Source organism: Coniophora puteana (assembly GCF_000271625.1).
Source record: "Coniophora puteana RWD-64-598 SS2 unplaced genomic scaffold CONPUscaffold_10, whole genome shotgun sequence".
NCBI lineage: Eukaryota > Fungi > Basidiomycota > Agaricomycetes > Boletales > Coniophoraceae > Coniophora > Coniophora puteana.
The window spans coordinates 496025-516643 of NW_006913062.1; the positions used below are offsets into that span (position 1 = coordinate 496025).

The 20619-nt window shown below is 52.9% G+C and overlaps 8 protein-coding genes across 8 annotated transcripts; 4 read left to right on the forward strand and 4 right to left on the reverse strand.

The window, feature by feature from the left end:
- Positions 1-343: 343 nt before the first annotated feature.
- Positions 344-1510, reverse strand: CONPUDRAFT_145553 (NAD(P)-binding protein; the record flags this gene model as incomplete). The annotated part of the gene is made up of 5 exons (XM_007773128.1): positions 344-666; positions 733-802; positions 862-1089; positions 1158-1413; positions 1470-1510. 5 exons carry the CDS (start codon positions 1508-1510, stop codon positions 536-538), a joined length of 726 nt encoding a protein of 241 aa, XP_007771318.1. The 3' UTR covers positions 344-535.
- A 1286-nt stretch (positions 1511-2796) lies between these two features.
- On the reverse strand, positions 2797-3652 carry CONPUDRAFT_74984 (uncharacterized protein; the record flags this gene model as incomplete). The annotated part of the gene is made up of 3 exons (XM_007772974.1): positions 2797-2924; positions 3047-3213; positions 3315-3652. 3 exons carry the CDS (start codon positions 3650-3652, stop codon positions 2797-2799), a joined length of 633 nt encoding a protein of 210 aa, XP_007771164.1.
- Positions 3653-4182: 530 nt separating this feature from the next.
- On the forward strand, positions 4183-5098 carry CONPUDRAFT_60757 (thaumatin-like protein; the record flags this gene model as incomplete). Its single annotated transcript, XM_007772932.1, has 4 exons — positions 4183-4284; positions 4340-4552; positions 4600-4756; positions 4812-5098. The coding sequence occupies 4 exons, from the start codon at positions 4183-4185 to the stop codon at positions 5096-5098; spliced, it is 759 nt and encodes a 252-aa protein (XP_007771122.1).
- Positions 5099-5492: 394 nt separating this feature from the next.
- On the reverse strand, positions 5493-7203 carry CONPUDRAFT_74986 (uncharacterized protein; the record flags this gene model as incomplete). The annotated part of the gene is given in 6 exon segments (XM_007772975.1): positions 5493-6106; positions 6126-6243; positions 6276-6540; positions 6601-6981; positions 7012-7046; positions 7111-7203. 6 exon segments carry the CDS (start codon positions 7201-7203, stop codon positions 5493-5495), a joined length of 1506 nt encoding a protein of 501 aa, XP_007771165.1.
- A 447-nt stretch (positions 7204-7650) lies between these two features.
- CONPUDRAFT_60632 (uncharacterized protein) lies at positions 7651-9671 on the forward strand (the record flags this gene model as incomplete). Its single annotated transcript, XM_007772922.1, has 4 exons — positions 7651-7881; positions 7949-8158; positions 8229-8775; positions 8842-9671. Coding segments are annotated over 4 exons (1818 nt in total), but the record flags the coding sequence as incomplete, so codon positions are not given.
- A 664-nt stretch (positions 9672-10335) lies between these two features.
- On the forward strand, positions 10336-10854 carry CONPUDRAFT_83739 (uncharacterized protein). The gene is made up of 2 exons (XM_007773129.1): positions 10336-10608; positions 10659-10854. Exons 1-2 carry the CDS (start codon positions 10409-10411, stop codon positions 10732-10734), a joined length of 276 nt encoding a protein of 91 aa, XP_007771319.1. The 5' UTR covers positions 10336-10408; the 3' UTR covers positions 10735-10854.
- A 2568-nt stretch (positions 10855-13422) lies between these two features.
- On the forward strand, positions 13423-15776 carry CONPUDRAFT_167303 (cytochrome P450). The gene is made up of 11 exons (XM_007773130.1): positions 13423-13689; positions 13744-13781; positions 13838-13871; positions 13937-14045; positions 14097-14146; positions 14203-14268; positions 14331-14588; positions 14649-14859; positions 14913-15216; positions 15278-15490; positions 15555-15776. Exons 1-11 carry the CDS (start codon positions 13516-13518, stop codon positions 15718-15720), a joined length of 1623 nt encoding a protein of 540 aa, XP_007771320.1. The 5' UTR covers positions 13423-13515; the 3' UTR covers positions 15721-15776.
- A 447-nt stretch (positions 15777-16223) lies between these two features.
- CONPUDRAFT_138613 (glycoside hydrolase family 16 protein) lies at positions 16224-20117 on the reverse strand. Its single transcript, XM_007773131.1, has 16 exons — positions 19788-20117; positions 19625-19699; positions 19328-19509; positions 19154-19244; positions 18905-19093; positions 18636-18828; positions 18544-18579; positions 18457-18491; positions 18176-18406; positions 18067-18117; positions 17872-17998; positions 17754-17816; positions 17678-17697; positions 17513-17623; positions 17292-17461; positions 16224-17225 (listed from the first exon to the last, which is right to left on the reverse strand). The coding sequence occupies exons 1-16, from the start codon at positions 20049-20051 to the stop codon at positions 17117-17119; spliced, it is 1947 nt and encodes a 648-aa protein (XP_007771321.1). The 5' UTR covers positions 20052-20117; the 3' UTR covers positions 16224-17116.
- Between the last annotated feature and the right edge of the window lie 502 nt (positions 20118-20619).

A 20619-nucleotide genomic window follows, 5' to 3' on the forward strand; every position in this document is an offset into this window, starting at 1 on the left:
GAAACCGAGAGAAAGAGGCGGCGAGATGAAAGCCTTTTCCTCCGAGTTTTGGAACCCCCTTCTGCACAGGAAAAGGTATTCTTTTAGCCAACATTTGCGTCAATTTTGCGCTGGTAAATTAGACGGGTTACCGAATTTGGACTCTAACTTCCCGATTTGGACGTGTTTCTATCTAATCTCCGCACAGAAATGCAAACTCCGAGGCAAAAATTTAACTTTTCAGTAACTTTTCGCACAGCAAAAGATGGGTGAAAAAGGCTTTCATCTGTCCGCCTTCTTCAATCACTTTTTGTAACAGAAAAATCGCAGTTTGTCTGCAGTGCTCACGGACAGAGATATGCATCATAAACTCACGTTTCTTTTTCGGAATTCAAGAGAAGGACACCATACGTATTACACATGTAAACTAATCGAGCGAAAATAGAAAATTGATAGCATATATCAAGAATAACGCGCCCACGCGGTTGGACGAGCATCCACGCCCTGACTCTGTCCGAAATGTACAACACATGAACATCATGAACAGCTTGCTCTTTTACCAGGGTATCTCCTTCCCTGTATAGTCGATGAACTTGCCAGTATCTTCGGGAGTGACGCCTATCACCACGCGCACCATCCCGGCTGCGCTCTCAGATGCCTCCAGAGTCGCCGCCGAGCCACCCATATCTGCATGCAGGGGTTAGCGAGAAGACTATAAAAAGCCTGATCCGAAGCACGAAGCACAATGTTTACCTGTCTTGACCCAGCCAGGATCCACAAGGACGGCGCAAAGGTCAGGCCGTTCCTTAACCTGTTTGTACGTCTATATGTAGTGGCAGATTTAGCACGAGGGGTCAGATTGGTGGACGAGAATGGACTCACTAGCATGTTCAGGGCAATCTTGCTTATGCTATAGCTGAGGTGTTGCGGACCGTAGTCCGTGCCAATACTGGCAAGGGCCGTTGAGACATTGGCAATAACCTTCCTTTGGCTGCGCTCAATGAGGGGAATGAACGTCCGCGTGACGAGCGCCGGACCAACGACATTGGCGAGAATGGTGGACGTCAGATCGTCGGCGTTCATCGTTGAGGGCCGGTCGTCTTTAACAGCCTGGGGAGTCGGCGGCGTCAGCGTCTAGATAGCGGAGTGGCGTTCAGTGGCTGAGATATGTAACTTACGACACCGGCGTTGTTAAAAAGGTAGTCAAGACCTTGACCATCAAGGATGTCTTCGACCTCGTCCCTAGCTTGCTGGACAGAGGCCTCGTCAGTGACATCCATCTTGATGAGGTGCAAAGTCCCCTTGGTCGTAGCTGCATACTTCAAGGTCTTGAGTGATGTGGCTGAGGACGGATTGCGACATGCAGCAAAGACAGTGTTCACGGGCGAGGCCACAAGTAGCTTGACAATCTCAAGCCCGATGCCACGCGACGTTCTGTAGAAGTGCGAGTCAGCCGCATACATAACGACAGCCTCAGAAGTTGGGCTTACCCTGTGACGAGCCAGGTGTATGTCTGAGTATGGGTTGGCATGGTGGTAGGTTTCAAGAATGGGGACCATACCAGCTCAATGACGCCCTTATATCCCATTCTAATCCAGCCACGAAGTTGGGTCCGCGATTCACCGCCTCTACGCCATTCACTTTAGCGTCCTAACTGAGCCATGCTACCGAAAGTGGAGACCTAAACGCTGGGAAGAGGTAGCCATTACAATGACATGGAGAGTTCCGGAACGTAGTAGCCGCGAAGTTGAAGGTGTAGTAGGCGGCCGAGGCGCTAGTTTGGCAACTTCCGCTCATGTGGCGCTCGGCGTTGTCGTTAGATTACAAAGAGAGGTATAAACCTTGATCTTGCATGCTCTTGAAGGATCTTCCTCCGTTCCGTGACGTCTGAGTCTGACGTCCGTTCGAGCGCATGGCGGAACTGCATCAAGCCACAAACTTGTGATACAGTGCTTCCGTCCGGCGGAACGCGAGCGTGACATTCCGTTATCGCTGGTGTCACGCACTACGTCACGATTACATCACGCGTTTTTCGTTCACTCGCGAGTGCTGTGACAATCTTTGTTCCTAACCGCATTCACGACACACTTCACGATACAACCAACCTATTCATCTTATGCTCTCAGACTCGCTCTGGTAGTCCCCATCGCTCGCCCGACCCATGTAATGTCTCATCTCACTTTGAGTCGAGAACGAGCCGAACAAAAGGCGGGTCAACTGACCACCAGGATCCACCAGGATCTATGCGGTCATTCCGATCGCTGCGAACATCTACCTCGCTTTAGCTAGCTGTTCTATCAGGCCGGCCGCCCGTCACTCAATCAACGAGTGTAAGATTAGCACTGCGGAGCATCTATCATCAACCTGTCATCACCTAAGAGGCGAAAGCTTCTTCCTATTGCTCTAGAACTCATGCGCCGCTCGGTATCCTAATTCCTTGCCTTTGGCACTTTACTGCCAGCCGATCTTCGCGCCTTTAACCCCCTCCAATTGGTATGAGCATACCTCTTACGGCCCGTTCGCGGCTTCCGAGATTCTACGGCGGCCGGTTTCAGTTCAGCGTAAGCTAGTATTGAAATTCAGAGATATTATGGTCATCTCTTTTTGCCTCTATACTTAAGAAGGGTTAAGAAACCGTTGAATGCACAAGATCCGACTTGTTGACCATCGGTGGAGATGAAGTGATAAAGCCATGAGATTCGGTCGGAGGCCGCGCGGCTCTCAAATCACTCTACTAGCACCTCCTAGCACCCTTGACTTTCATTCAATGAGGTCAGTCACTTGCGCTCAAGAACACTTTGCGTCGGCGATCGGTTCTCAAGTTCGCCGCCTTCGTGCCTGACAGCTGCATCCGTCAACGTTCCCCGCCACGGGGCCCTCGTCCCTGATGATCTTCGTCACGGGCCTTCCATGGCTTTCTGCGACCTGCCTGGGCCTGCACCTGCCTGCACCATCATGCACGGTAGTTCATCAGCATTGAGCTGGCCACTATCATGAGATCTCCCTACTAAATTGAAGCCATAGCACTACTCACTGCAGTATCTGAGAGGTTGACGTTCAGACGTACCTTCCAGCGCTTCCAGGTACGTCTCCATGTCGCGCTCAGCTGCAGTTGAGTCCATCAAATACCCCATGATCCAGGAATTCCGAATGATTATGACATACGGACGGCTGGTTGACTCCATCGTGTACGTCGAAGACGGATCTACCCAGCTGACAATCCGAATCCATGATCTACAAGTGGGTCATGTTCAATGTTTTTCCCGGAGGATTCAATACCAAAGACTACTAAGTTTCTTCGGATGTCCATGTCAGTACTTGCTTCCTTGAAATACCTTGGCGAAACTGATTTCAACGCCGAGAAGCAGGCAACTGAGGGTGAACCGCCGGGCGCTAAAGAAAAAAGGCTCCGTTGATGGCGGTGTCGTGGCAGCGCTTGCTCTGATGGGCCAATCGGAGTAGACCTCGGACAACAGTACCGCGCCGACAGTTGTTCCTTGTTGCCAGCAAGCCACGTCGTCCACCACCATTGTGACCGTGTGCGGCCGTGCTTGCCAGCGGTGCGTATCTGTGCGCATGCGACGCGGGCGATGTTTCGCCAAGCCCAACGACCTGTTTCCTTCGCTGGCGGTGCCTTCATCGAACAGTCGCGCACGCGGGCATGCAAGAACATTGCGATGTTGGTCAATCAGCTTGTCGACGGGACCAGTTTGTCGAGAAGGCTAACGCGAGCAAAAACGCGGTGGAGCAAGGTGGAGCAGAGCTATTTCTGAGCGCGTCGGTGACTATTTTAATGCGTAGGTCGACACTTTGTGTCAATCCTCTGGAAAGCTTGGCGGGCTCGGTTTTAAGCTTCTCGGAAGGTTACTCCCTTGAAGACGAACCCTGATGGGACCAGCCAGCCCCGGACACAGCCTGCCTGGGGCAGTCTGAAGCCAAGCAAAGGTACGCCTTTGGAAGATTGCGTGCCTGAACATGGCCATCATCGCTAAGTGACATACAACACGGGCGTGCCTTTGGGGTTGACGCGCTATAGTGAGATGCCTTTGCACGCTCCTCGCGGTGCCAACCGGCGGAGGATCCGGCCACTGGCATGCTGAAGGAGTACAAATAGGCCTTGTGAGCAGCCTCCAAGTATCAGGAAATCCACTTCCCTCGTCTCTCATCTGCTCTTCTCGCAGTTACTCTTATCTTCAACCAACAATGAAGTCCGCTACCTCTGCTGCTCTCCTCGCGTTCGCCACTGGCGCGTTCGCCAAGCAAATCACCGTTTACAACGGCTGCCCCTTCACCATCTGGCCTGGTGTATGCATATTTCCCGTATCCGATATAACACAGTTACTTACTTTTGACTTTGCAGCTCTTCACTGGTTCTGGTGCCGCGCCCAGCCAGGCCACCGGCTGGGAGGCTGCCGCGTACACCGCCGTCACCTTCGCTGTCCCCGACAACTGGACTGCCGGTCGTATCTGGGGTCGCCGTGACTGCGACTTCAGCAGCAACCCCGGCCCCAACTCTTGCCTGTCCGGTGGCTGCAATGGTGGTCTCCTGTGCACCAACCCTGTGAGTACTGAAGTCCTGCAGCAGGCACGTGAACCCCTTACTCATGATGGCTTTCATAGGGTGTCCCTCCTGCCTCGCTCGCCGAGTTCACCCTCGACGCGAACGGTGAAGACTACTACGACGTCTCGCTCGTCGATGGTGCCAACCTGCCCATCGAGATCACCAGCTCGACTGGATGCCACGTCGCCTCGTGCCCCGTCGACCTCGGCCCTAACTGTAAGACATAACGCATTTACCGACGTCCACGAATGCTAACCCCGTTTTTCTCCAGGCCCCGCGGCACTCCAGGGCCCCTACGACACTACCGGCTTCCCCCTTGGTTGCAAGTCCGCCTGCTACGCCAACCTCGACGGCAACCAGGCCGACTCCGCCAACTGCTGCTCCGGCAGCCACAACACCGCTGCGACGTGCCCTCCCAGCGGTGTCGCGTACTACTCGTACTTCAAGGACAACTGCCCCGACGCGTACGCCTACGCCTACGACGAGTCGTCCGGCACCGCCCTCTGGACCTGCGCGACCGGTGGCGACTACACCGTCACCTTCTGCCCTCCTTCATAAGCGACTCGAGGACCGGATGACCTCGTTCTCTCTCTTGACGAGGCGTAGGATACGCCTTGAAAAGGGATGAAATGGGTTTGGGGAGAACGATGGAGTTAATATTATTTGGGTTTTATGTGGGGTTTTGCTTGGGTGTTGTAAAACCAGATATAATCGTACAAGAATCATAACAAATTCTTTGCTCTATTTGATTGAGTGTCCTCTAAGCTAAAGCGTCGCACACGAAAATGATACGAATAGATAACGATGGCTTTGCGTGAGCTCCAACTTGCCGCCACTCGTGTTGACACGGACCTCAGGCGGATAAAGCAAATGCGAGAGTGATGAAGAGGGTTACTTGCAATCTTTCGCATACATTAGTATACAATACTTATGACTACTCTTCTCCTTCTCCTCAGGAAAAGTCAAGGATAATCCGCTCTCGCCTCACCTCCCCCTCTTCGTATTCAGCCTCTTCATAAAGACAAACTCTTCCTCTCAAGAGATTCACATCTTCCACGACGTTCTTCCCGCGCACAGCGTCTGTGTCGCCCCCTATTCGCATGGTCGGTGATTTCTGCCACATAATGTCGTAATCTGGCTCCTTAGGATCGATCGACATCGCCCCGAGGCAGAGGTGACGGTGGCCTTCTTCTGCCTCGAGGTAAGAGAAGAGAATCCGGAGCGAACCGTTGAGTACGGGATGAGCTAACATGCTCAAGCAGCTAACGCTTGGCCCAATGTTCGTTTGGACCTCAAACCAAGGGGGCGTAAAGTGCTGCTCTTCCGCGGGTGGAATGGATAAGCGCATTGTGAATACATAGGTTTTTCTGACAGAGTAAGGGTCGTGGCAAAGCCCCGCAAGAGCGATACTGGTGTTTCCGTCGGCTGTGAGAGTAGAGTCACGAAGTAGTACAGGTAAAGTCACTGCGGCTTCTGACCAGCCAAGTAGGCGTGGCTTGCACTCTCCAGAAAGCGCAGATGCAAGCGGGATGAGGTATATCAAAGTACGTGTCCCGTCGTCCGAGTCTTGTCGCGGCCAATATACCGTCATCACGATTAGATGAGTCGAGGAAACGGCGAAGTGTGTTGCCATGTACATCAGGACGGAGAATGGTTCTAAGTCCGGCTGACAGTGTGCTCCAGTTAGCGAGACGCGGAAAATACTGCCATAACGTGTAGCGTGAATACGACGAACCTCTGTATAATCAAGAGTAGTTCGGACAACCGGTATTTGCCACACGTTAGAGAAGTCTATAACAGCGTATCTCCTGAGATGATTGTTTTCTTCTCCAGGGTCCGACACAACCTGCTCCCACCAGACCACCAGGGCACTGGGACCGATGGTCAGCTCAACCTCTGTGCCAGTGTAGTCAAGGGTGAAGCTGATCCCAGGAATATCAAAGCAAGATATCTTTATGAGCTCGATGGTTTGACCGGTTGGTTTAACCTTGAGGATGGTTCTATGTGGGGGAATGGATGAGCCAAGTTCGGGCCGCCATAGAATGTGATTAGTAACTTACACTTGATCTTTCAGGGGTCTGTACTTTCTCTCGGACAATGCGATACACCCATGATATCGACCCTCGCAGTCCACAATCTCAGCGGTGGTCACAAATTTCAAGTTCCAGGGTTGAAAGACTTCGTAGACCACCTGGCTTTCACCGCCTTGAGCTGAGTCCAAGTCACGGCAGAGCACTTTGTTGTATGACTTCGACACTAGCCACCGTCCAGCAAGCAATCGAGCTTTGCCTTGTTCATCGATATCAAGCGCTATTTTCCGCACTTTCTTGGGGTCCATTTGGCTAATCATCCGATGCTCGACTATCGCGCTCCGAGTGACGGCATCTTCTAGATCCTGACGAGACTGTGATGGAACCGGACCCGGGTGACGAGGGAGATGACTTGAGGAGTAAACTTGAGCCCAAACATACCTTTCATTAGATGCAGTGAAGAGTGCCCTTGATGTCTGATGTGATACCACATAAGGCATCAAAGTTGATCTGGCATCAGAGAACGACGGGACGGCGTACCAGTCTCAGTGAGAGAACGTCCAAGGGGCCGAGAAGGCCAGCTATCTGAACGAGAATGTCCAGAGGGAGTCTATCCAGTCTTATGAGCGCCATTTAAGACTGAGATAGATGTAAAGCAAGCGTGAACGATGGAGTGCCACTCAAAGTTGGTTCACTGAATTAATAGCTCGGCTGGGGCGAGGCAAAAGCCATGGCCTGTTATAGGTCTTCTTCCCACGGCCTTTTGCCCCGGTCCACCATCTTGGGCGCCTCTTATCTACACATCTTTGACTTTGGATAATGGACACAACATTCCCATTCCATGGATTCTTCAAACTTGGAAGCTCAGAGTCAGAGAGAATTCAGAATCTGAGGAAAACTTTTGCCAGAATAGCCAACCCCAGCGAGGACGCTGAATATGTCCGAGAATGGACAGTACGTACTTTCCTCAGAGCCCAATCTCTTCTCTATCGCTATGTCTCATCCGCATTTTGACTTCAATAGGAAGCTATATACTGGCAGCTCGCAGCGGATCTGTACGATCCACAAGATCCAAATAGCATAGGCATTGGCACCTTCATCCGCTCATGCTTGGGCGCCGGTTTGGTGTCTACAATGATGAAGATAGCTCGACGAGAATGGCCCGGGAGAAACGTTCCTAGGGCAAGGGTCATATCCCAGTATAGGGCTCTTCAGCTCCTTTGCATCCTGGTGCAGCTTGGAGATGAGTCGGAATGTCAGACTATGCTCGACGATTTGTTGAAGCAGGACGTACTGAATATATGTCTGCAAGTACGTTCGCTTTTCGATCTCCAGGCGTTTATCGCAAGTCGGACTCATCTCGCTATGCATCATCTAGTGCATGCAGCATCAACTGTGCGTGATGCGTCTACTTAGCATCAGCGCACTGCGGTCGCTTTGCCAAGTATATTTGGGGGAAAAGGTCCCTTCTTCTTTGGCTGCCGCGATCATTGAGGGTGTTTGTCTGTACACCCTCCAAGGACCGGACCATGTCGTCAATCAGCTTCTAAACCCCGTCACTGCGTGGCAGAGCACAATGTTCTCGGAGGTATACAAGGTTAGAATATCATCGTTAAGATCTGATGCCGAGCCCCAAGACGTACTCATCTCTCTTGCAGATGATCGAAAGGACGCAAGTCACGAGAGAATCCGCGCCCATCTTCTATGCCGTGGTACAAGATACTGCTGTACAAGTCGCCCATGAGCTCCTTTTTACCTCTCTGTCTCCGAAAACAACGATGTTCTGCTATGAGATTCTGAAGGAGAGACCCCAAGTGCTCGACCTCCTTCTCAACTGCGCAATATTGGATCGGCCATCGTGCTTTCCTGAATCTAATGTAGCGTCTACCGCTTCCAAGACGCTGGTTTTGCTGCTGCAATGGCCAAGTCATATTGTCCCAGGAGTTGCTTTATCGGTGAACGAAGCATTCAAGGAAAGTGAATGTGATGTAGTGTTCAAGGCTATCGGGATTTTTACATCACGCCCAAACTGGGCTGAGATGCTTATTGAAGTGTGGATGAACGTACAAGAAGAAGACGTCGATGCAATGGAAAGGTTGGTTTTTAGACCTTGTAGAGGAGTGACTATTGAGTTGACCATCGCTAGGCGATTTTCCATCGAAGGCACGGAGAAGGGGATGATGGCCAACTTTCTTCGAAACCGGGGTACGTGCCATACCTTCGTTCTTTGAAAATACATCGCCTATAAATCTGACCAATTGTTATCTGCAGGCATTCGTCGTGCATCCATCCTTCGCTTGATAGCCACCATCACTCATGCGGCAACTTCGTGCGGTACAAATGCTCAGATCGAATCAGTGCTGCACATAGCATACCTGGGATGTTGCAAAGGCGGAAAGTACTTAGAGGATTGCACCACCGACGAAGAAGTCATGCGCTCCTTCGAGTACGAGTACGAGGTGTTCAGATCCTACCTCCTGGAGAATGCAAAGCCGAGCAAGCCTGTCGTGTCTACCGAAACCCCGTTTGTGATCGCATCTCAACGCGTCCTTGGTCCGACCGCACTCGTCCGCCTGCTCGCTGTTCTCGCACAGCGAAAAACCCTTAGCCCAATACAAACGCTTAGCAAGCTACCGAACGGGCTTTCGTCGTCAACTTCACTCCAGCATATCCAGCAAATTACACATCCAGAGGTCATACGTCGCATCATCAGGCTCTCTCAAATGCGCATAGTCGAGCGTATGGACAGAGGTCGTACGCGCGCAAGGGCTAAAGGTGACCCGGACGAAACAAACTTCGCGTGCTCGACCTTCATGAGCGTCGCCGAGCTCGCCGCGGCGTTGGTTGCGCTAGATGAGTACACGCACGGCGTTTACTCAGCTGAGATACGCGGGGCACGCAAGCAACTTGTGATCGCTCTAGGCAACGCATCACAGATGGCCTATAGCCTGGGGCATTTCAAACGAGCACTGCACCTCGCGTCGGGTGCAACTGCCGCCGCCGAGAATATTGCAGTCGAAGAAGGGTTGACTCCAGCCATAATTGAGAAGAATGAGGGTAGGGTCGCCCAAGCCAACGCCGCTTTACGGATACACCAGTAGTTCTGTGGTCACCCGACAGTTTCTGGCTTCCTGTTAATAGTACTCGTTGAGTATTTGCGTAGTCTCAAAGCATACATGCCAAAGCATTCTGCGCAGTTAGTGTGATAACAAAGAGGCGAATAAGAGGCGTGCCCAACGTCGTCGAGTGGTGCTCTGCCAGTGAAGGCTTCTGAATGATAGTACCTTGAATTACTGAGAACAACAGAAGACTACGAGAAACTCACAAGAGCGCGATGCGAGCTCAAGAAAAGTCAAGCACAACAATCGCCCGATGCCCTATCCCGTCCTTGCTCCAAGTGTCCTCTTTAAGACATACTCTTCCCGCAATCGGATCCATGCACTCCAGGGAAATAGTGACGCTCACATCTTCGCGGGTACCACCTTTGACCCGCATCGTTGGTGATGTCTTCAGCATATCTTGAGGTTGCCCCTGAGCGTCGACAGAGATTATGCTGAGACAAAGATAGCGAGTCCCTTCAATCCTTTCGCGATGAGTGCACGCAATCCGCAATGCTCCATTGAGCGCGGGCTGGAGCATAACTCGAGGGCTGTGGACGCGGGACAAGGCGTCCACTGAGACAATGATGTTTTTAGAGGGCAAGTCGTTGGGAGGAATCAGGAGGCGAAATACGGCAAGAGCCTCGGAGGCCTTGTCAGAACATAGGCCGACGAGACGTATATCCTTTAGACCGCTGGAGGTAGATACAGTGTCCTGGAGTAGCACCACTTGCGACAGAATGTGGTCTGCGAAACCGGAGAAACACATCGAGTGCTCGCCACGAAGGGCAGAGCATAGCGGAATGGCGCCTATCCACGTACGCATGTTCGCATCTCCGTACGGTTCAGAAACAATACGTGTGATGATGAGATGTGTCGAGGAAAGAACAAAACGTGTTGGTAAACCCAAGAGAACGTCGCAGTGGTCTATGTTCAACTGATACTTGACTGAGCAATCGCCGATGGCTCAACGATACTGTGACGTACCTGGCCGAGGTCTGGAGGGGTCTGTATCGATGAGTTCGACTGGTTGAAGCTAAGGACAACAAAGCTGCTGTCCGCATGACGATTATGCCATGACACCAGTAAACTGGAGGGTCCTATCGTCATTTGGACTAGCGGCGAGTACGTATGGGTGTACGAATGGTGATATATCTCTGAGAGTGTGATGCCTTGTGAGGTCTCATGTACCTCAAACACGGACCTAAGTTGGTTAGTGGATAAGTATAGTTGGTTGCTGAGCAAAAATCGCTGAGTACGCCTAACAAATGACTCACAGAAGTGCCTCGTAGGGACCATCCCGATCCTGTATCAGCGAAATGAAGCCATGATATCGGCCATCATAGTCCACAGTCTCAGCCGTGGTAAGGGATGATATCTTGTATCCGGAAGCAGCGTTGTAGATAACTCTTGAGTCTTCACGCTCTGCGTCTTGCGAGTCGCAACAGAAGACCCTTCTCTTGGAACGCACCAATAGCCACCGTCCTGCGAGCAACTGAAAGTCGCTTGTTTTGTAAAGCTTGAACTTCAGCTTCCGCATTGCCTTGGCACCCATTCCGCAAACCATACGCCTGTCAAAGACGGCACTCCGGGTAACGTTGGCCTCTAGTGTTTGGCGCGACTGAGACGAAAGAGGACCTGGGACGCGAGGGAGTCGAGAGGAGGCATACACGTGCGCCCATACGTCTCGTTCATAAGATACAAGACACGCCGTCGCTGCGCTCCAGCATCCAAGTAGTTGCTTGGCGTTGAGCTCAAAGCGATAGTTAAGGTTTAGCAAAAATAATCGGAACTTGATTCGAAGTAGGCTATTATACAGGACGGATGAGCAGCACGATTAAAGTAGAATCGGACGTTCCGTGCAGATACAGCGCAGAGTAAGCAAATTTTCTGTAACCCGGTGAAGCGTAATTTATTCCGAAAGGCCTTCAGGAACTTCGCCTGAAAGAGTCCACCGTTTTTGAGGCAAACTATGTAGTCTGACATCCATCGTAGTACGCCCGACGGCCGCGAACACAGGACTATATGAGGTAAGATCGCAACCGCAGGCGTGTTCCGAGAAACTCCATAAGGGGCCATATACAGGCATGAATCGCTCCTCAGACTCGCTCTGGCCACCAATTAGTACGCGAAGAGTCACACTGGCAAGCCCTCGCACCAGATATACCAAATAAGACTCGGAAGATCGTGAGAGAGGGAGTTTCCGGGTCGGGGCGGAAGACCGCGCTGGACTCAAGTCCTCAAACTCCGATTAACGCGAGGAGAAAGAAAGGCCTACACACGACTCTGAAATCAGTGGACACAGCAATGTTCTGAGAGTTTACACAAACACGGGCCAGGTTCTGAGCGCGGCTCCGTTCGTCCTGATGGATGTGGTCCGACACGCACAACTCGGCATAGAGCCAGATGAGCCAGCCACTGGGGTACACACCGTCGATCAGGCTGGACATTCCGACGACAAACGCGGTGCTACTCATGTTGGCTAATAGCTGGAGAGACAGCGTGCTGCTTAATGATAGACGGAGCCCTGTATTTAAGTGTTATTGTCTGAATACATTTGGGCATTAGTAGGTGTAGGGCTCTGGATCTTGAGAATGCATCGACAGAGGGGGCACCAAGGCATGTTCCGATTGGTCAGTGTATGCCACTATTCAATACAATTCGCACTTGAACAATTATGCTTCAACAAATCGGTCGATCGCGTCGTCTCGTGGGCATTAGGTGACGCGGTCTACATTTAATATCTGTTTTTAAAAGGGTTCAGAAGTGTGATTTGGGGCGTTTGCCTAGTCCTGCATTCAGTCTTTCGGAGCGGCGCTGTGAAGAACATAGGAGTCTACAACCCAAACAACGGCAAACAAAAGCCGACCATCTGCTTGTAGATACGATTAACCCCGAAGAACGCCTTACACGTCTATCAATCTCCTTTTCAGCTCCTGTCATTTCGGCCAGGAAACCTAGAGCTTCAAGGGCGTACCTGTCTCAGCGCGAGAACGTCCAAGGGCCCAACGCACCCGAAGGCCTGGATCAAGACGTCGAACGGCAGATTGGCGAGCTTCATAGGCGCAGTCTCGACGCGTCAAATGTGGTTTGGGAAAAGGTTGAATGTAGGGGTGTGCAAAAAAGTTTGCTGGGATGCATCATTGGGGCGAGCTATTCCAATAGCATGCCGTCGCTAAAGCCATAGCCTCGACAAAGATTCTCCTCCGACTTACCCGGCTCCGACTGTGGACCGTGCGCGTGAGACATGATCAACATTTTTGAGCATTAGCCCCTATTATTGACATCCCGCCTTGCTTGCGTCGCTGTGAGTTTGCGAACCACTTGAAATAGGCAGAACCGAGTCTTTCGGCTGTAGGCCCGCCCACAGTATGGAAGTTCAATGGTAGGGACATATCGGTCATCTGGGTTACTGCACCGTGCAACGCGTAGTCTCACGAGCAAGTACTGGTCCACGTTGGTCGGCTCTATTCACCGGGTTCGTCGTCGTTGACTTGCTGTTGAGACAGTGTTTTGTACCGAGCGTCGTGATATCATGAGTCGCTGGTGGGTAAATATGGTGAGGAAGTGTCAGCGAGAATGACGATCGAGTCCATGAGCGCTGAGAAAAAGAACTCGGAAAGGTTTGCGGAAAGGTTTAAAACAGTGGAGGACCGTGAAGAACCACCGACGGATCACGTGGTGCCGATTCTGTATTCGTCACTTAGCAGTCCCCGCTACTTCACCTCGCTGTTACTCTGCCACTACACTGCTCCTCGCCGTGATGCATATAAGGACATTTAACGCTCGTCATGGACCAAATTCTACACCTTGTCCTCATAATTCTCACTGACCCTGAGTCGGGAGAATGGTTCAATCTCAAGTTATCCGTATCGCGCTGACCGCTGTCACCTCTGTCTTCGTTTACTATGCCCTCAAGTTCCTTCGTTTCCAATGCCGCAAACTCACGTCGCCTTTGCGTCACATTCCTGGACCTAAGGCGACACATTGGATAATGGGTAATCCTGAAGTGCTTAGCAAAGTACGTCGTCGGCCCAATCTTCGCTTTGGGGGGTTAGTACTGAATGTGAAGCAGGATACTCAATCAATACAGAGGAAGTGGATAGCTAAATTGTGAGAGAATTTGTTCTCAGTCACTCCTCACTCACGAAGCTGACGGATCTCTCTAGTGGGTCAACGTTCACGCTCTTCGGCGCACTCAACGTACGCTCTGTTTATGCATGTCTCTGTCGCCAACGTGTTCAAGCTGACCGACATCATCTAAACAGACACGCCACCTTTTCACGACCGACACTCGCGCTCTGAGCTACGTGCTTCAGCATGGCGAAAACTACCAGAAGCCGAAGTCTCGTAGAGAGGGTATCGTTCACGGACAAGGTGAGTATACCATATGAGAACGTCAACATGAGTGCTGATGTATAGAGACAGGTCTCTTGCGCGTCAGGGGAGAACAGCATAAGAATCAGCGGCGGATTATGGTGAGCTTACGTGTACCCATTCCCTTCCCGCATGACATTGACATGGCCTCCAACAGAACCCTGCGTTTGGTCCCCTCCAACTACGCGAACTTACTCCCATCATCTTTGACAAGGTCAACCTGGTGAGCTACGGCGTACCCTTGCGATACGTTGCGGCTGCTGATGCATTGTCGGCTCTTCTAAGATGCGCGATCTTTGGTTTCGTGAAGTGCCCGCAGGCGGCAAACCTGTGACGCTCAACGCGCTGAGTTGGCTCAGTAAAGCAGCCCTCGACATCATCGGCCTTGCGGGGTTCCATTATCGGTTCAACTCGCTGAACCCCGAGGGAAAGCCGAATGAGCTCAACGCTGCATTCAGCGCTGTGTTCGCTGCCTCGCTGGGATCGTTCGGATCCGTGAACACGTTTGTTCGTGGAATGTTCCCTATTCTAGATGCTGTGTTCGTGAGTGGAGCCGTCAAAACATGTACGCGCGTGGCTGCTAATGTCAGCGGGTATCGATAGCCTGATAATCGCAGATTGAAGGTGATGGAAGCGCGCAAGACTATGGCGCACGTCGGGAACCAGCTGCTCGCGGAGAGCAAGTCACAGTTCAGCAGCGAGAACGACAAGGGTGGGGAGAAGGTCAAAGCCAGAGACCTGCTGAGTCTGCTGGTGAAGGCGAATATGTCACAAGACGGCGGGCGGCATCTGACGGATGATGAGCTCAGTGGACGTGTGTACTACCTTTGAACCAGAATGTATCACCGTGTTAACGTGATGTCACAGAAATCCCGACGTTCCTGGTCGCAGGTCACGAAACCACCAGCACCGCAACAACATGGGCTCTCTTCTCCCTTACGCAGCACCCCGCCGTGCAGTCCAAGCTTCGCGACGAGTGCCTCACATTGTCAACCGACACCCCGACAATGGACGAGCTTAATGCCCTGCCTTACCTTGAAGCTGTCGTCCGCGAGGCCCTGCGCGTGCACGCGCCCGTGCCGCTCACATATCGTAGCGTGACGAAGGACGACGTCATTCCGCTCGGAACGCCGTTCGTGGATGTCAACGGGGTGAGACATGAAAGTATCAAGTGCGTTTCCTTTACCCCCTCCTCCCTTCGAACGCGACACTGAGCACGGTAACGTGAACAGAGTGGCAAGAGGAGACACGGTCGCGATCCCGATCATGTCCACGAATCACTCAGCCACGATCTGGGGCGAAGATGCGGAGGCGTTCGACCCCGAACGGTGGCTCGAAGGCAACACGCCTGAGGGCGCCCATGGGATCCCTGGTGTGTGGGGAAACCAGATGACGTTCATGGGTGGGCCACATGCGTGCATTGGCTTCAGGTTTTCACTTCTTGAGTAAGCATTATCTTGTTATCCTTTCGGCAAATATGGATAATTGATCGTATCATTGCATGTGCAGGATGAAGGCCTTGCTCTTCTCTCTACTCCGTTCGTTTACGTTCGAGCTAGCTGTTCCCTCCGAGGATATTGTTCCCAAGCAGACGATGGTGCGCCGGCCGACTGTTGCATCGCAGCCCGAGAAAGGCGCGCAACTGCCGGTGGTGGTACGCCGCTACGAGGCGTAAGGTGTATCGTACATATTCTAAAACACAGCTATTTTTCGTCTCTTCTGATTAACTCGAACTTCAGCTTATGTTTTTCTGTTCAATTTCATTCGTCGTGTTGTATTGTTTCGTACTCCCTTTCCTCATCGATCATTGACAGGGGCAGGGCGCGCCTTGGCACAGCCCCTCCTTTTGTAATTGGCAGCTTTGGGCACCCTTGGTAAGTAAGACTGTAAATCTAGTTGACCAACAGAAACAAGACTGATTCAGAGAACAATTACAATCCTGTCAAATACTATAGTTCACATAATAGATCCAATAGTCAACTTTTGATCTCGAGCCCCATTTAACGCACACCAGCAGTACTGCTTATCACGTTGGCAGATCCAACTTTAGATTTCGTGGGAAGGCCAGAGCCTGAGAACGACTATAAAAGCGGTCTTCTTTGCTCGTCCGTCCTCTTCCTTATCCTCCTTCAGCTCGGTGGGTGATGCGTGATCCTCGCTTCTCCCGGGCTCTTTTCTCTTTCTCGCACAGCGCTTTCCTGGACAGCGCCAGCAAGGGTGCGCCTGCCGCGCGATTGCCCTTGTCTGAACCCAGACGAGACCTGAAACTTTCAGATGTTCTCGTCTGAGGAGCCATCTTACGCGAAAGATGATTGCATGCTCCGTGCGGCGTGCGTTGCATGCATACGAGGAGAATATCCCGGGGGATTCCTGCTGGCTCGAGCCTCCGGCCGTTAACCGGAGTGCATACTTTTTGGAAATGTGGCTTCCTTGTCGAAGCAACTTCAAATGGACGAGTTCCTGCGCTGTTATCGTAGCTTGTAATGCCATTTCCTTGACCTTACGAAGGACTCTCGCATAGCGATAGCTGATCGCGGCTGACCTCCTGGAGTATTAACAGGCAAATGCACTGAAGTTGACACGAAACACGTTTGTTTTTGTCTAACCTGGCTTCCAACGAAGGCCAGAGTTGTATAGCCTATAGCCTCTTTCGAATATTAGTGCCTATTGCACCCGACCTCGCCTACCAACAAGCTGAGAGCTAGAACGAAGCCAAATAATTAGTTACAGCCGCGTATCATAAGTTACCATTACCAGTCCCCAAAAACACCTACATCCCTCTGCATCACAGCTGAGAGCAAAGCGCTCAAAACCGATGGCGAACGAGTCCGAGTCCGATCCGAGTCCAAAAGAATGGTATCGCAACATAATAAAAAAGAGAGAAGCCCAAATGATTATTCTACAGACCTAGCACTGTCCGAAGGAAGGAAAAGAGTTCTTTTGGCATCTTTTGACCCATAAGTCGTTGGTCGGCCCACGCGGTGCCGGTGAGGTTCGGGATGTCGTATGCTTCGGCGAACTGTACCTAAATAAAGCGAAAAAGGGAAGCTGGCGGGTGCAGCAAAAGCCTCTTAACATTGACCGAGGAACGAGTTTTTCGGCATTGCCTGATCGAAGCCTCCAGCAGAACGGTCCAACGTCCACGTCGTCAGGTTTGGGTTGTTGTACGCCTCCGAAAACCTACGGACACAATCAATATACGCGTCGATACGATCAAAAGCGCGAAGCGCCGAGACCGAGACTCACTGCTGGATATACGCCGACGTTGGATAGTCCACGGGATCGCACCCGACGTTGACCGCGTCCTTGGGCTGGTACACCCGCACCCAGTCGACGCGCATCTTCGTGGGGAACACCAAGTTGGCGGTGTCGACGTACGAGAAGCCGTTGGAGATGGCCACATTGGCGATGATATACTGCGCACGTGCGGTGAGAAGTCGTCCTCGGGCCTATACACAACCACTCACCATGGGCTCGCTCGTAATCGGCCTGTCGTTGATCCCTACCTTGGGATCAGCGGCCACGCCACCCGCCTCGAGTGTCCACGAAACCTTGTCGTTGGCTATCCAGCTGATGTACTATTGGACTGAGGATAAGCTACACGACCACGGTCAGAGGTCGCAAGAACGTACCCCGCTCTCGTTCTTATACCCTGATAAACTTATCGTGAGCGGGGCCAAAAACGCAGTGTCAAATGCCAACACGTACCAGGTTGGTATTCGTACCCATACGTAGCGAAGCAGCCCGTGTTCTGGTCGAAACAGTCCGGATCTAACAGAGATGGTTAGGCATCGAACGCAGGTCCCAGACAGCAAAAACCTCGCACTAGAACGCGTAACCGCAGACGTCGCTTGCTGATAGATTCCGCCCTTGTAAGGGTTGAACATCGTGACGTCCGGGTCGGGGATCTTCGAGTTCCCTGTCTGCAGCCATGTATAGTTGTAGTTGAACGGCTACGGCGATGCAAATAGTATTCATCAGCAGAAGCAGAAGGACTTTGCCATGTCGTACAGTGACCCACCGCAAACTGCGCCGACTGAGAAAGTCCACCAGAGTCGGGACCACCGGTGACCTAGTAGCAGCAAACCATAAGCCATAAGCCCGCCCGCGGACACGTATCCGGAGCTCACCTGCGCTTCAAAGATATCGATCTCGGGCGCCGAGCGCCCCACATATGTGCCGTCGCTGTGTTTCGGTCCCGGATGGCTCTCCCCCGGACACGTGCAGCGCGACAGCCGCTGGCCCGGCAGAAACGACAACGTGCCGCCGTCGGAGCCGCCCGTGAGCGCGGCCTTGGGGACGCCGTTGTGGGTCTGGTTGACGACGGTGCCGACGTCGCACGAGTCGTAGACGTATGGCCACTGTCACTTCGTTGAGAAGGCGGTGAATCGGATGGAGGGCGAGGGCTTACCATGCCGTCGAGTGATGCGCCGTACCCAACGCGTCCTACCACCTATTAGTTGATGTTCGTGGTTAGCTGGAAGCATGGATGTCTTACCCAAGTTACCCATCGTCCATACAGCCGGCCAGAGACCTACATAACGAATTGTTTCAGTAGGCGCACCAGAAATGCAGGGCAACGGCACTCACCGCTGACAGAGCTCGACCCCGGCAAACTGACAGACACCAGGATAAGCCCGCCCGTGAAGCAGAACTTGTTCCACGTCGACAGCGACCCACTCAAATAATCGAGATTGTTGATCTCCTTCTCGCTCACCGTGATCTCCAGCGATCCGTTGCGCGTCGTGACCGCCTGCGGGGAATACCACTCCATGTCGCCCGTCTGTGTGAATGCATCGCCGCCAGTCGTCAGAGCTCACTAGTCAGCTTTGGGCCTACACGTCGAAGCTGCCCCGCACCTGCCAGTTATGCAAATCGACCGCCTCCCAGTACGGATCGTCGCCGGGCCAGAACGTGCGCCCGTCCTGCTCGAACTCGTCGCTGAACACGAGCGTCCACTCGCTCCCGTCCGCGAACGACTTGATGGTCTGCGCTTCAGCAGGCGTATCCGGGTCGACGAGGCCGAAGTTGTTGGGGATCAGGGGGATCTATCATCGGCGCCCAGCCCCGTTAGGCGCCATCGGGTGTATAAGCCCGGCGAGACTCACCTGGCCGCTCGCGTTGATCCCGCCCGCGTTGAATCCTCCCTGATTCGAGAGCTTGTGCTCGCTAAAGTACTGAGCTAGCGGGTATCCGGCGCTACGCGTATCGCAGACACAGACCAGACGTCAGGAAACCGAGAGAAAGAGACGATGAAGATCCGGGGTTCATTCAGAACTCACAAAAGCCCGATCAGAAGACACGCTAGCAGAAACAGAAAGCCCAGGTTGACGAAACCTCTGCAGGTGAGCACACTCGTCCTGCCGTCCCGCTTCGGATCGTAGTTATGTAAATCGTCGTCGGGCTCAGCAAAGTCGCCCGTGACGGGTGACCCCCATGCGTCAGGGTCGTCGCGAAGCGAGAACTGCAGAAGCCGCGCGGAACATGGGCAGAGATCGCCGTGTGCCGAGAAATAACGGAAGTCAGCTCACGTCGGGCCCAGACGCACCGATTTTATGTACGTAGAGACCGCCACGCACCTTCTCCGCGAGAGGACTTGGAGAGCCGTATCGCTCGAGCACGGCTGCGCTCCCCCGAAAGCGCGGTGTGTCAGCCTGCAAGCGCACATGTTTTGTTAGTCGACGAAGGCACACAGCAGCAGCGCCCACCGCCGCATCCCACAACTCGCGAACGAGCACTCACCCATCCAGCCTGGCTCCCACAACTATCCTGCGACGCGGACGTCGCCGCCGATATCGGCCTTGACGCGGATGCGAACGGGCGGCGCGGCGAGTCCAGGTAGGGCGAGTGCGGGAGCGGGAGGTCGCGCGGCGAGTACGGCACACTGGACTCGTCGCGCGTCGGCGTGTGCAGGCTGCTCGAGTCGCGCTGGCCGGCGCCCAGAAGCGACGTCGTCGCGGCGACGTCCACCTCCAGGTCCGCGGGTCGCCGTGCGGAGGCGACCATGCTTGTGAGATTTGATGGTGGTGGTGGTGCTAACGATATTAGTGAGGAGGAAAGGAAAGGCGATCGTTGGGTCGACGTGTGGATGGGCGGTGCGGGGAAGGGAGAGTGAGTGCGCACACAAGCGCAAGTTGGAGTGACAAAGAGAGAGAGAGAGAGAAGTAAAAATAAAAAGAAGGGACAGGTTCAGGAACCCACGGCGGCGGCGACACAGGCTGTATGGGCGCCAGTGATGGTCTGACATCTGGCACTTTATGTTCTCCCGACCTCAGCGGCGCGTGCTGTGTCGCACAGGGTGATGCCGTCAATCGACGTCAAATCTGGTCAATATTCAGCAAACCTTGCATTCCGTTCACTGGTGCTCTCGTCTGTCGAATTTCGAGAGAAATGTAGCTGTATGTTAGCTCAATCCCGCTGTATCTCCGAGATATGGTTGCATCTGGGGTCAGCGTCGAGCAAGAGACCTTGTGTCTGGGCGGGTCCGGGTCAGCGCATCGAAGCAGCCGTGCGAAAACAGCACACGAACGTTTTGATGCCGAGCGAGCGCCCAAACTAGTCTAAAAGTGCTCAA